The sequence below is a fragment of the Oncorhynchus gorbuscha genome, linkage group LG02 (genome assembly GCF_021184085.1).
Source record: "Oncorhynchus gorbuscha isolate QuinsamMale2020 ecotype Even-year linkage group LG02, OgorEven_v1.0, whole genome shotgun sequence".
Lineage (NCBI taxonomy): Eukaryota > Metazoa > Chordata > Actinopteri > Salmoniformes > Salmonidae > Oncorhynchus > Oncorhynchus gorbuscha.
The window spans coordinates 82,089,593-82,103,982 of NC_060174.1; the positions used below are offsets into that span (position 1 = coordinate 82,089,593).

Genomic DNA, 14,390 nt, shown 5'->3' on the forward strand with positions numbered 1-14,390 from the left:
TTTACACCACTGCTACTCTGTTATTATCTATGCATAGTCACTTTAATAACTCTACCTACATGTACACATTACCTTGACTAACCGGTGCCCCGCAGCATTGTACGTAGTCTTGCTATTGTTATTTTACTGCTGCTCTTTATTACTTGTTACTTATATAACTCAGCAAAAAAATAAAACGTCCCCTTTTCAGGTCCCTGTCTTTCAAAGAAAATTTGTAAAAATTCACCCAAATCCAGATAGCCGATGTTCTGTAAGAGCTGCAAAATCTGGACCCCTACAAATCAGCAGGGCTAGACAATCTGGAACCTCTCTTCCTAAAATAATCTGCCACAATTGTTGCAACTCCTATTATATATATATATATGCCATTTACTAGCCTGTTCAACCTCGCTTTCGTATCGTCTGAGATACCCAAATATTGGAAAGCTGCCGCGGTCCTCCCCCTCTTCAAAGGAGGTGATAATCTAGACCCAAACTGTTACAGACCTATATCCATCCTACCCTGCCTTACTAAGGTCTTCGAAAGCCAAGTTAACAAATAGATCACCAACCATTTCGAATCCCACCGTACCTTTGCCACTATACAATCTGGTTTCAGAGCTGGTCATGGGTGCACCTCAGCCACACTCAAGGTCCTAAACAATATCAAAACCGCCATCGATAAGAGACAATACTGTGCAGCCGTATGTCAATCACCACATTCTTATCGGCAGACTTAACAGCTTTGGTTTCTCAAATTACTGCCTCGCCTGGGTCACCAACTACTTCTCCGACAGAGTTCCTTGTGTCAAACCGGAGGGCCTGTTGTCCGGACCTCTGGCAGTCTCTATGGGGGTGCCATAAGGTTCGATTCTCGGGCCAACTCCTTTCTCTGTATACATCAACGATGTCGCTCTTGCTGCTGGTGATTCTCTGATCCACCTCTATGCAGACGATAACATTCTGTATACTTCTGGCCCTTCTTTGGACACTGTGTTAACTAACCTCCAGACGAACTTCAACGCCATACAACTCTCCTTCTGTGGCCTCCAACTGCTCTTAAATGCAAGTAAAACTAAATGCATGCTCTTCAACCGATCGCTGCCCGCACCTGCACGTCCGTCTAGCATCACTACTCTGGACGGTTCTGACTAAGAATATGTGGACAACTACAAATATCTAGGTGTTTGGTTAGATTGTAAACTCTCCTTCCAGACTCACATTAAGCATCTCCAATCCAAAATGAAATCAAGAATCGGCTTCCTATTTCGCAACAAAGCCTCCTTCACTCATGCTGCCAAACATACCCTTGTAAAACTGACTATCCTACCGATCTTTGACTTCGGCGATGTCATTCACAAAATAGCCTCCAACACTCTACTCAGCAAATTGGATGCAGTTCATCACAGTGCCATCCGTTTTGTCACCAAAGCCCCATATACTACCCACCACTGCGGCCCTTATGCTCTCGTTGGCTGGCCCTCGCTTCTACACCTGCATTGCTTGCTGTTTGGGGTTTTAGGCTGAGTTTCTGTACAGCACTTTGAGATATCAGCTGATGTACGAAGGGCTATATGAATAAATTTGATTTGATTTTGATTCATATTCGTTGCCAAACCCACTGGCTCCAGGTCATCTATAAGTCTTTGCTAGGTAAAGCCCCACCTTACCTCAGCTCATTGGTCACCATAGCAGCACCCACCCATAGCACACACTCCAGCAAGTATCTTTCACTGGTCACCCCCAAAGCCAATTCCTAATTTGGCCGCCTTTCCTTCCAGTTCTCTGCTGCCAATGACTGGAACGAATTGCGAAAATCACTGAAGCTGGAGACTCATATCTCCCACTCTAACTTTAAGCACCAGCTGTCAGAGCAGCTCACAGATCACTTCACATAGCCCATCTATAAATAGCCCATCCAACTACCTCATCCCCATACAGTTATTTATGTTTGTGCTCCTTTGCACTCCAGTATCTCTACTTGCACATTCATCTTCTGCACATCTATCACCCCAGTGTTTAATTGCTAAATTGTAATTATTTCCATACTATGGCCTATTTATTGCCTTACCTCCCTTATCTTACCTCATTTGCACACACTGTATAGACTTTTCTATTGTGTTATTGACTGAATGTTTGTTTATTCCATGTGTAACTCTGTTGTTGTTTGTGTCGCACTGCTTTGCTTTATCTCGACTAGGTCACAGTTGTAAATGAGAACTTCTCAACTAGCCTACCTGTTTAAATAAAAGGTCAAATAAAACATTTTTTTAAATGTTATGAAAACTTGGGACACTAAAGAGGCCTTTCTACTGACTCTGAAAAACACCAAAAGAAAGATGCCCAGGGTCCCTGCTCATCTGTGTGAACGTGCCTTAGGCATGCTGCAAGGAGGCATGAGGACTGCAGATGTGGCCAGGGCAATACCTTGCAATGTCCGTACTGTGAGACACCTAAGACAGCACTACAGGGAGACAGGATGGACAGCTGATCTTCCTCGCAGTGGCAGACCACATGTAACAACACCTGCACATGATCAGTACATCCAAACATCACACCTGCGGGACAGGTACAGGATGGCAACAACAACTGCACGAGTTACACCAGGCACTCACAATCCCTTTATCAATGCCCAGACTGTCCGCAATAGGCTGAGAGAGGGTGGACTGAGGGCTTGTAGGCCTGTTGCAATGCAGGTCCTCATCAGACATCACTGGCTACAATGTCGCCTATGTGCACAAACCCACCGTCGCTGGACCAGTCAGGACTGGCAAAAAGTGCTCTTTACTGACAAGGTGCGGTTTTGTCTCACCAGGGGTAATGGTCGGATTTGCGTTTATCGTCGAAGGAATGAGCGTTACACCGAGGCCTGAACGATTTGGAGGTGGAGGGTCTATGATGGTCCTGGGCGATGTGGCACAGCATCATCGGACTGAGCTTGTTGTCATTGCAGGCAATCTCAAAGCTGTGCGTTGCAGGGAAGTTGCATCCACCTCCCTCATGTGGTACCCTTCCTGCAGGCTCATCCTGACATGACCCTCCAGCATGACAATGCCACCAGCCATACTGCTCGTTCGGTGCGTGATTTCCTGTAAGACAGGAATGTCAGTATTCTGCCATGGCCAGCGAAGAACCCGGATCTCAATCCCATTGAGCACGTCTGGGACCTGTTGGATCGGAGGGTAAGGGCTAGGGCAATTCCACCCAGAAATGTCTGGGAACTTGCAGGTGCCTTGGTGGAAAAGTGGGGTAACATCTCACAGCAAGAACTGGCAAATCTGGTGCAGTACTTGAGGAGGAGATGCACTGCAGTACTTACTGCAGCTGGTGGCCACACCAGATACTGACTATTACTTTTGATTTTGACCCCCCTTTGTTCAGGGACACGTTATTCCATTTCTGTTAGTCACATGTCTTTGGAACTTGTTCCATTTGTCTCAGTTGTTGAATCTTATGTTCATACAAATATTTACACATGTTAAGTTTTCTGAAAATAAACACAGTTGACAGTAAGAGGACGTTACTTTTTTTGCTGAGTTTATATATAGACTGATGGGTTGTGTTGAGAATGAGTCATCTGGGTTACACAAGTTACCTTCTATTTGCTTCTTCATACTTCAGGCTCAGTCGCACCTTCTCTGCCAAGTTGTTGGTGTTGGTCACAAACTATATCAAACAAAAATCAAGGTGTGTGACAAAGCTACATTCTGATCAATTAGTGATGCAACCAGTGCATTGTAACCTTATTCCTGTTCATTAGGGCACACCAAAGGGAAACATTTTGAGACGGAAACATTAAAACAAAGCATTTCCTATTGGACAAGTCCAGGTATTCCCTCACAATTTCAGTCTATTGTCTTCCGTGCCAACTGAACAGACCCCCCCCCCCGCTCACCTCAGCAGGTATGTTGGTCTGGGATCCGGCTTCGGAGTAGAGGCGGGGGATGTACAGCTCAGAGTTGGCCAGGGAGGGGCTGCTGCCCCACAGGTCAGACTGAGAACCCACCGAGTCCAACTGGAAGCCATCCTTAAGCACTGCTAGTTTCTACAGGGAGAGGAGACCGACACATACAGGCTTAACAAAATCAGAGATAGTGAAATCAAAATGGAATAGTATGTTTTATGTCCTTTGCTGCGTGTCTTTACATCCACAAAGCTCCTATCCTATGGTATAAATCTATAACACATATCATCATCATAGAGATAGGCAGTTAACTTTATCTCTGTCTAAAAGGAAACACCAACATATAAAAAGTGTCTTAATATGGTGTTGGGCCACCATGAACCAGAACAGTTTCAATGCACTGGTTTAGATTTAGGGTCTGGAACTCTATTGTAGGGATGCGACACCATTCTTCCACAATACATTCCATAACTTGGTGTTGTGTTAATGGTGCTGCAAAACACTGTCTCAGTCGCCACTTCAAAATGTTCAATTGGGTTGAAGCCTGGTGACTGACATGGCATACATCATTTTCATATTTATCAAACCATTCAGTGCCCTGTGGATGGAGGCATTGTCATGCTATGGGGGCATAACCATGGTACCCAAAATAATGGCCTGCCCTAGATTTTTATACATGACCCTAAGCATGATGGGATGTTAATTTCTTAATTATTTCAGGAACCACACCTGTGTGGAAGCACCTGTTTTCAATAAACTTCGTTTCCCCCAAATACTCATGCGTTTCAATATTTTGGCAGATACTTGTAGACGAGTACTGTACATTGCATAAAGATGTGTTTTTGAAATGGGAAACCTTTTCGCAACAGTGGCCAAAAACAGTAACCTACTTTTAAAGCTGTGCTGGACTTTAAGGTTGATAGATTTCATACATGGCTCAGCACTGAAGCATGGAGTGGAATAAACCTTATCTTGACTATTGTAAACAAGTAGAAACAGCAAAGAAGACGGCCACCGAGGCTCGCCTTGGACACAATGCTGACTGAGTAGGGCAGGCTTCATAGAGTACAGTTACATGCACAATGATACGATTGTGAATGGTCAGAATAATACACTGAAATATAAGCAACATGTAAAATGTTTGTCTCATGAGCTGAAATTAAAGATCCCAGAACTTGTCCATACTCACAAATTGCTTATTTCTCAAAAAACAAATGTGTTTACATCCCTTTTAGTGAGCATTTCTTCTTGTCAAAATAATCCAACCACCTGACAGGTGTGGCATATCAAGAAGCTGATTAAACAGCATGATCATTACACAGGTGAACTTGAGCTGGGGACAAGAAAAGGCCACTCTAAAATGTACAGATTTGTCACACAACACAATGCCACAGACAACTCAAGTTGAGGGAGTGTGAAATTGGCATGCTGACTGCAGGAATGTCCACTAGAGCTGTTGCCAGGGAATTGAATGTTAATTTCTCTACCATAACCTGACTCCGTCATTAAGAGAATTTGGCATAAAGTCCAACCGGCATCACAACCGCAGACCACCTCGCCAGCCCAGGACCTCCACAGCCGGCTTCTTCACCTGCAACATTGACTGAGACCAGCCAATCATGTGAAATTTATTTCAATTGCCCGATTTCCTTATATGAACTGTAACTCAGTAAAATCATTCCAAATTGTTGCATGTTGCATTTTTGTTCCACAAAGATAGATTTATACACACACAACGTTCATCAGTCTACCTTATGGGACTTCGATAAATGCCGAAAATAGCCAATCAAAATAAACGTTCTACCACAGTGACCATGTTTTTTTTGTGGCGCCTATTTGATTCCGAGTTCGGACATACAGTGCCATTGGAATGTATTCAGACCTCTTAAATTTTCCACATTTTGTAACAGCCTTATTCTAAAATGCATAGTTTTTTCCCCCCTCATCAAATCTACACAATACTCCATAATGACAAGCAAAAACAGATTTTTGAACATTTTGCTAATTTATTACAAACTTAAAACTGAAATAACACATTTACATAAGTCTTCAGACCCTTTACTCAGTACTTTGTTGAAGCACTTTTCAGGTCTCTCCAGAGATGTTCGATCGGGTTCAAGTCCGGGCCCTGGTTGGGCCACTCAAGGAGACTGAATGTCCTTGAGTGTGTGGTCTTGGCAGTGTGCTTAGGGTCGTTGTCCTGTTTGAACGTGAACCTTCGCTCCAGTCGGAGGTCCTGAGAACTCTGGAGCAGGTTTTCATCAAGGATCTCTCTGTACTTTGCGCAGTTCAACTTACCCTCGATCCTGGACTAGTCTCCCAGTCCCTGCCGATGAAAAACATCCCCAGAGCATGATGCTGCTACCATCATGCTTCACCGTAGGGATGGTGCCTGGTTTCCTCCAGATGTAAAGCTTGGAATACAGGCCAAAGAGTTCAATACTGGTTTCATCAGGCCAGAGAGTCTTGTTTCTCATGGTCTGGGAGTCTTTAGGTGCCTTTTGGCAAACTCCAAGCGGGCTGTCTTTTACTGAAGAGGTGGCTTCCATCTGGCCACTCTACCTTAAAGGCCTGATTGGTGAGTGCTGCAGAGATGGGAGAAACTTCCAGAAGGACAACCATCTCCACAGGAGGAACTCTAGAGCTCTATCAGTGACCATCAGATTCTTGGTCACCTCCCTGACCAATGTCTTTGCTCAGTTTGGCCAGGCGGCCAGCTCTAGGAAGAGTCTTGGTGGTTCCAAACTAGTTTTATTTAAGACTGATGGAGGCCACTGTGTTCTTGGGGACCTTCAACGCTGCAGACATGTTTTGGTACCCTTCCCCAGATCTGTGCCTCGACACAATCATTTCTCAAAGCTCTACGGACAATTCCTTTGACCTCAAGGCTTGGTTTTTGCTCTGACATGCACTGTCAACTGTGGGACCTTACATAGAGAGGTGTGTGCCTTTCTAAATCATGTCCAATCAATTGAATTTAGCACAGGTGGACTCCAATCAAGTTGTAGAAACATCAAGGATGATCAATGGAAACAGGATGCACCGGAGTTCAATTTTGAGTTTCATAGAAAAGGGTCTGAATACTTATACCTTATTTATATGTTTATTTTTTTTTGACATTTGCAAAATATATACAAACCAGTTTTTGCTTAGTCATTATAGGGTATTGTGTGTAGATTGCTGAGGAAAAACATTTAAATCCATTTTAGAATAAGGCTGTAACAAACAAAATGTTGAAAAGTAAAGGGGTCTGAATACTTTCCGAAGGTAACGTATGCTCTACATCACCAGACGTATGTGGACACCTGCTCGACAAACATCTCAATCCAAAATCATGGACATGAATATGTAGTTGGTCCCCCATTTGCTGCGTAACAGCCTCCACTCTTCTAGGAAGGCTTTCCACTAGATATTGGAACATTGCTGTGGGGACTTGCTTCCACACAGCCACAAAAGCATAGTGAGGTCGGGCACTGATGTTGGGCGAGTAGGCCAGGCTCGCAGTCGAAACTCCATTTCATCCCAAAGGTGTTTGATGGGGTTGAGGCCAGGGCTCTGTGCAAGCCAGTCAAGTTCTTCCACACAGATCTCGACAAACCATTTCTTTATTCATCTCGCTTTGTGCACAGGGGTACGGTCATGCTGAAATAGGAAAGGGCCTTCCCCAAACTATTGCCACAAAGTTGGAAGCACAGAATCGTCTAGATTTCCCTTCACTGGAACTAAGCATGAAAAACAGCCCCAGAGCATTATTCCTCCTCCACCAAACTTTACAGTTGGCACTATGCATTTCGGGCAGGTAGTGTTCTCCTGGCATCCGCCAAACCCAGATTCGTCCGTCGGACTGGCAGATGGTGGAGCGTAATTAATCACTTCAGAGAACGTGTTTCCACTGCTCCAGAGGCCAACGGAGCTTTACACAATTCCAGCCGACACTTGGCATTCCGCATGGAAACCCATTTCATGAAGCTCCCGATGAACAGTTCTTCTACTGACGTTGCTTCCAGATGCAGTTTGGAACTCAGTAGGGAGTGTTGCAGAGGACAGAAGATTTTTACGCGCTTTGCGCTTCAGCATTTGGAGGTCCCGCTCCTAGCCGTTTCCACTTCACAATAACAGCACTTACAGTTGACCAGGGTAGCTCTAGCTGGGCAGAAATTTGACCAAATGACTTGTTGGAAAGGTGGCATCCTATGACGATGCCACGTTGAAAGCCACTGAGCTCTTCGGTACAGGCCATTCTACTGACAATGTTTGTCTATGAGGATTTCATGGCTGTGTGCTCAATTTTTTTTTTTTTTTACACTTGTCAGTAAGGGATGTGGCTGAAATAACAGAATCCAATAATTTGAAGGGGTTTCCACATACTTTAGGCCATGTAGTGTAAAGTTTATATGTGAAACCAATTTCTATAGATGCACACTTTGTTCTTCTGAAATCACGTTGGTCGTGCAAAAGGAGGAAGTTCGTGCTAGAACATGTGCAGATCAAATACACCGCTTTCACGCTGATTAAGGCGTTTGAAAGATTGCTCAGAAAATCAGGTGTTTTAATCTGCATATGCTTACTTAAAATATGACCATACGCCGATTAAGATAAGCAAAGTAAGGTGTTTACATGACTAATGCCATAATTCGTCTACTGCCACAATCAGTTTATTACCTAATTATATGATCATGTAAACGTACTCACACACTGCAGTCAGACAGACACTGCAAAGCCAACACACATACAACTGAACTGTCAGTGGCAGAAGGCTAGGGAGGTGAGGCATCCCAGTGGGGGGGGGCTATCCCAGGGGGATCATAGGGGCTATGCATTATTAAACACAACCCAGCCCCTACTAACAAACACTTTGTTGTTTTCTACAGCTGCTGCCACCAAGATTAAAAACGGGGCATGTGTGTGTGTATATATATATACACACACACGTCTCACCCCACATTTCCTAAGCGGAGCTGGGAGCATGTAGTAGGCAGGCGAATACCACCCACACACTCCTCTGTCTCAGCTTCTAAGTCTCAGCCTGCTGGTGCATCATTGACTGAGCAGCAAAGTCATGGCAGGAATATGTATGAGTCTGTTCGTCTGCCGAGGGGACGCAGGGGGAGACGGAGAAGTTGCAGGGGACAGAGGAAAAGAGGGAGGGTGATGCCCCAGCGGAGGGAAAACTGAGCAGTGTGAGATGAAGAGGTATCCGTCTACCAGAGACTGAGAGATTGTGCGTTCCTGGTGTAACTCGGGCAGTCATTGCTGCCATCCTGTACCCGTCCCGCAGGTGTGATGTTTAGACGTACCGATCCTGTTCCGGTGTTGTTACACGTGGTCTGCCACTGAGGACGATCAGCTGTCCGTCCTGTAGTGCCGTCTTAGGCGTCTCACAGTACGGACATTGCAATTTATTGCCCTGGCCACATCTGCAGTCCTCATGCCTCCTTGCAGCATGCCTAAGGCACATTCACACAGATGAGCAGGGACCCTGGGCATCATTCTTTTGATGTTTTTCAGAGTCAGTAGAAAAGCCTCTTCAGTGTCCTAAGTTTTCATAACTGTGACCTTAATTGCCTACCGTCTGTAAGCTGTTTGTGTCTTAACGACCGTTCCACAGGTGCATGTTCATTCATTGTTTATAGTTCATTGAACAAGCATGGGAAACTGTGAAGTTATTTGGATCTTTACGAATTATCTTTGGCCAGGGTCCTGAAAAGGGGACGTTTCTTTTTTTGCTGGGTTTCTCTCTGCACACAACACCTGACCGACATCCCATCTTATCCATTCACCAACCCCTCTCCCTCCCTCATCCCCCACTCCTCCCATCAAATCAATGTTTATTTGTCACGTGCAGCAAATACAACACGTGTAGACCTTATAGTGAAATGCTTACTTACAAGCCCTAACCAACAGTGCAGTTTAAATAAAAAAAATAAAAAAGGTATTAGGTAAACAATAGACTGGTAAAGAAAGAAATTAGTGAAAATAACAGTAGTGGTGGCTATATACAGGTGGTACCGTCCCTGCTTACCTGCATGAGCTCCTGTTTCTCCTTCTCCCCGGAGCTGATGGCGTCCCGGATGGACTTGACCTCGTTCAGGGTGGCCTGCTCATCGTGAAGCTTGACACCGTAAGGCACGCTGGACACCTTGTGGTTGATCCTGGAGGGAGGCACACGGTGGAAACAAATCAGAGAGTGACTTATTAAACAGTCTTGAAATAGCACATCTTCAGGTGTACTATCTGAGTTGTACATTTTTGCTCTCAGATTATTATTCTATAGTTTGTTGAAGAGGGATGTTGTTTACAAAAACACGTTTCATTTTCATTATGATAATCCTACTGTGCCACTTTCAAACCATCCTGATCTAATCTAGTCAGGAGTGACCAATAAGAAACTATGGATCAATTACAGGAGTCAAACTGGATTTAAAGGGCCACAGGTGTAGAGGGAGAGGAAAGAGCCCGTCAGCGACACAGGGAGAGAGACCATCCATTAATGGCGGCAGCAGCATATATGTAAAGCCAGTCATCAGCAAGTCATGTGTGCAGCAGAACAACAGGTCTTTCCACATTCTTACAAGAGCAAAGGAGGGCGGGAGGGTGCATGCGAGGGAGGGGAGCAGCACTCCTCCATTACAGGCCAAGGAGAACTAGAACAAATGAAGCCTCTGTAAGCCTTTTCCACCTGGCTGTTAGAATAGATCCTCTTATTCTATTTCAGTCTTATGTTATAAAGATCCTAAGGTATTTTCTTTGGGAAAGGAGAGTTTAGGACTGACATAGGATGTTAGTGTGTTAGTATATTATTGTTGTTTCATGAGGGTTGGTAAATGTCTTTGATATCAAATGAAGGTCACAGAAGAATGGATTGGAATCCAATAGAACCACTATGTATCTTGTCATTGATTTACAAAAACAAACATCACAGAAATGAGCCAGGACACAGCTTTTTCCACAAGACACATTGTAGAAGCAAACACATCAGGCACTCCAAGAGAATTGTGTTTCGCATGCAAAAATAGGGATATTTGACCCTTTTGAAGGTCATGCTTGAAATTACAATTGGAATCACTGTCTATGTAAATGGCAGCGAGTTGCCATTTCGACTATAGTGAGATGTGAGGGCCTCGAGGTTGTTGATGTGTTGACAACTGGAATTTTTCTGCAACTGTATGGAAAAAGCAGAAGCCTACTACTATGAAGTGTGATTGTGTAACGAGGTTGGGTTGCACTTACTCTTTCAGCGTTTCAAAGCCCTGCTCTTTGTACTGCAACTCTTGTTTCATGCAGGCTAGGTCTCTCTTCAGCTTATTCACCTAAAGGAGACAAACACACAGGACTATAGTTATTTCACTGAAATGAAAAATGTCCAGGTCAAAATACTATTGATTACTGGGAATATGATCATATTCTATTCAGCATAGTCACCTGAGAGAAACACACAGTATACATTTACTGAAATAAAAAATGTCCAGTTGCAATACAATTGATTATTTGGCTATATTTGGGAACAGCTGATTCAAATAGAACCGATCGTGTTTGTTCCTTGCAGAAAAATAATTAGGATATAACTGATAATGCACCTGATCGTATCTAATATGATTAAATATGATATGATTAAAACAAAACATTTGCTTATTGTACTTTTATGAAATGTGGGGGGGGAATCGACAAATAATCCAACAGTGTATTACTGTTACGCAACACCAACTGGCAGCTCTGGGAAGCGTCCCAAAATTGTACCCTATGTAGTACACTGCTTTTGACCAGAGTCCTATGGTCCCTGGTCAAAAGTAGTACACTATATAGGGAATAAAGTGGCATTTGGGATGCAGGCCTGGGTGCAGTTCTCAGACAAAGATGTCACTTACACACATTCCTCCTTTACAATGAGAAAGAGAGTTGGACACTCAGTCACTTAGCAACAGCCCGTTGGACTAAGCCTATTTCATGCACTAATGTCTGCTTAGGGATGAGAATTCAGCCCCAACAGAAGACTTAAGAACATATGGGTATACACATCCATTCCTAATGTGACTGAACACAAGTAATGCAGGCCATAAAAAAAGTACAGAGACGGTGTAAAAAAACAGTGTTTTTGTACTGCTTACAAAAATGTTTTATAGTACTACTGATATTGATTACTGCATTGTTGGGAAAGCGCATGCAACAAAGGCATTTCATTGTACTTGTGAACGTGACAAACTTGAAAGAGTGGTTTCTTACCCTACTTTTGGAAGTGACAATCTCGGCTTTGAGGATTTCTGGGTCATATTTACTGCTGGAGGATGATCTGGAATTCACTGCGGGAGATAAGATGAGAGGGTGAGCCAGGGCGTTATCTAATCCACTACATTGCTTTATTCAACTTCAAGGCCCTTCTCATCAATTCCCTACGTATTATCAAAGTACTTTAAATCACCACTTCAAGTCTGAGGAACAACAGAGGATTAGGCTTAGGAATGGAGTCAAGTTAAGTATTGTAGCGTGTATTAAAAGTTTATTTTAAATGTTTTATAACTGACAACTTGAGTAAACTATGATGAGCTGCAATTCTATGATCAAATTTATTTGCACCTACCCAACAGAAATGTCAAATGCTTTGCATCACTCAGAAGACTAAAAGACTGGTCTTATAAAAGACTACCCCTACCACCCTAGTTCTCTTCCACATTGCCACCTAGCCCCTTCGGTCACCCAATAACCCTGTCTCCCCTGGCTTGTCCCGGTCCTTACAGCTGGTCTGGGAGGTGGACCTGTCCCTCCAGGCGTTGTTGAGCTGGAGGTACTCTTGCTGGGCCAGGCGCAGTCGCTGCTCCTTCACCTGGTAAATCTCCTTCTGAGCACTCAGCGCGTCCTTGGCCACGTCCAGGTATTCCCGCAGCATGAACTCCTGCTCCCGCTGCCACTGGGCCCGCGGGTCCTCCAGCTGAGTGCTCTCTGATGGGGGAAGAGAAGGGGATGAGGAAAGACGGATCAATTGGAGAGGACAGGGAGACAGAACATAAGAAACAAGAATGGATGTGATAATATTTTTTGCTAATCACAATTTTGGATCATGATTTGACCGGTCATGTTTTTCCCACAAATGTGTGATGAATATGGGTGCAGGAAGCTTTAGTTATGGAATATTGTAGATCTGGACTCACTTGTGTTATGATCCACATAGTAGGCCCCGACATTGGGGTCGTAGGCCTCCTCCCAACCCACAGGCAGCTCATCTCCAATGCAGTCAGCAAATGTCAGAGGTTTAGTCTGCCTGAAAAATCACACACAATAAACAGTCAACTGATGGTAAAAATTAGAGAGGTGTCACAGCAAAAGTAAAATCAGGATGACCATGCCAAGATAGTGGGCCATCCAGAGTATATGTCAAGATAGATAATTTGGTTGTCACGGGGGGGGGGGGGGGGGGCTACCACCATTGCTGTGTGTGTGTGTCCCTCTCTAATAGGGGGGGGGTCTAGTTAGAATGGGTCGCTATTCACCTCTGGCTTGCAAAGCACAATAGCCGGAAGCTGGGGCCTGGCATTCCACAAGTAGCGTTAACACATCGCCTGGAGGTTTCTGAGGCAACCAATCCAGGCCTTCCAACACAAGGCCAGAGTTCTGGATCACAGGAGATCCAGGAGGACCTCAGTGGCCACCACACACAAAGCACCTCAAAGCACTCACCAACAGGACCAATGTGCTAACTAAAAAAGTGAAGGGGCCTATTTGCTGAGTAACGGTCCAAAAATCAGCCTCTCTGGGTCTTTACATTAGCTGATTTGGATAGGCTACGATTGTCTTTTCCATGCTGCTCTAACTTGGCACAACCAGGATCACAATTGAATCCTAATTATTCGCATAGCTCCTATAATATAAAACCCTGTGCTAAAGGACAGAATACAAATTATGCTAATGTTAACATTTTTGACAGAGTTATCAGCGACAAAGCCGGCATGTACACTTTTAGGAAAATAGGTGTTATCTAGAACCTAAAGGGGTTATTCGGCTGTCCCCTTAGGTAGAACCCTTTTGGTTCCAGGTAGAACCCTTCCACAAGAGGGTTCTCCCTGGAACCCAAAAGTGTTCTCCTATGGCGACATCCGAAGAACCCTTTTGGAAGCCTTTGGAAACTCTTTTCTGCAGACTGAAGATATTACCATCCTCACAGAGCCTTTTGTTCAGGGTGAAACCGAACAGGTTCCTTTTTCACTTTATGAATAATTAAAAAGGGCCTGCAAAGACCCCCTTAGCCCCGTTCTAAATGTATCTCTCAGAGGAAAAGGCTTTGTTGAAAACAAACACATATCCCCCAAAAGCTGGCTGCTGCTGCAGGGTCCTTTGAGAGACCGTGTGCGCATCATATTATTTGATTAATTCCACTGTAGCTGTCCTCTCACCCCTGCAAATCCAACCCTTAAATCACTCTGAGCTGATGGCCCAACTCATCATCATTTCCCTACGAGTACAGCTGACTCACTGTCTCATTCGACAAACCAGAGGGCTTTAATTAGGCCCAGAGCAT

The 14,390-nt window shown here is 44.3% G+C and overlaps 1 protein-coding gene across 4 annotated transcripts in view; it reads right to left on the reverse strand.

Annotated features, from left to right (window-relative positions):
* LOC124010913 (protein KIBRA-like) overlaps positions 1-14,390 on the reverse strand; it is a 39,489-nt gene that overhangs the window by 21,223 nt on the left and 3,876 nt on the right. For all 4 annotated transcript variants that reach the window (XM_046323739.1, XM_046323728.1, XM_046323720.1 and 1 more), the window contains 7 exons: positions 13,027-13,136; positions 12,614-12,817; positions 12,104-12,180; positions 11,114-11,193; positions 9,906-10,035; positions 3,875-4,024; positions 3,575-3,645 (listed from right to left, as the gene is read on the reverse strand). In XM_046323739.1, the coding sequence (XP_046179695.1) occupies positions 3,575-3,645; positions 3,875-4,024; positions 9,906-10,035; positions 11,114-11,193; positions 12,104-12,180; positions 12,614-12,817; positions 13,027-13,136 (822 nt within the window). The remainder of the gene's footprint in view (positions 1-3,574; positions 3,646-3,874; positions 4,025-9,905; positions 10,036-11,113; positions 11,194-12,103; positions 12,181-12,613; positions 12,818-13,026; positions 13,137-14,390) is intronic.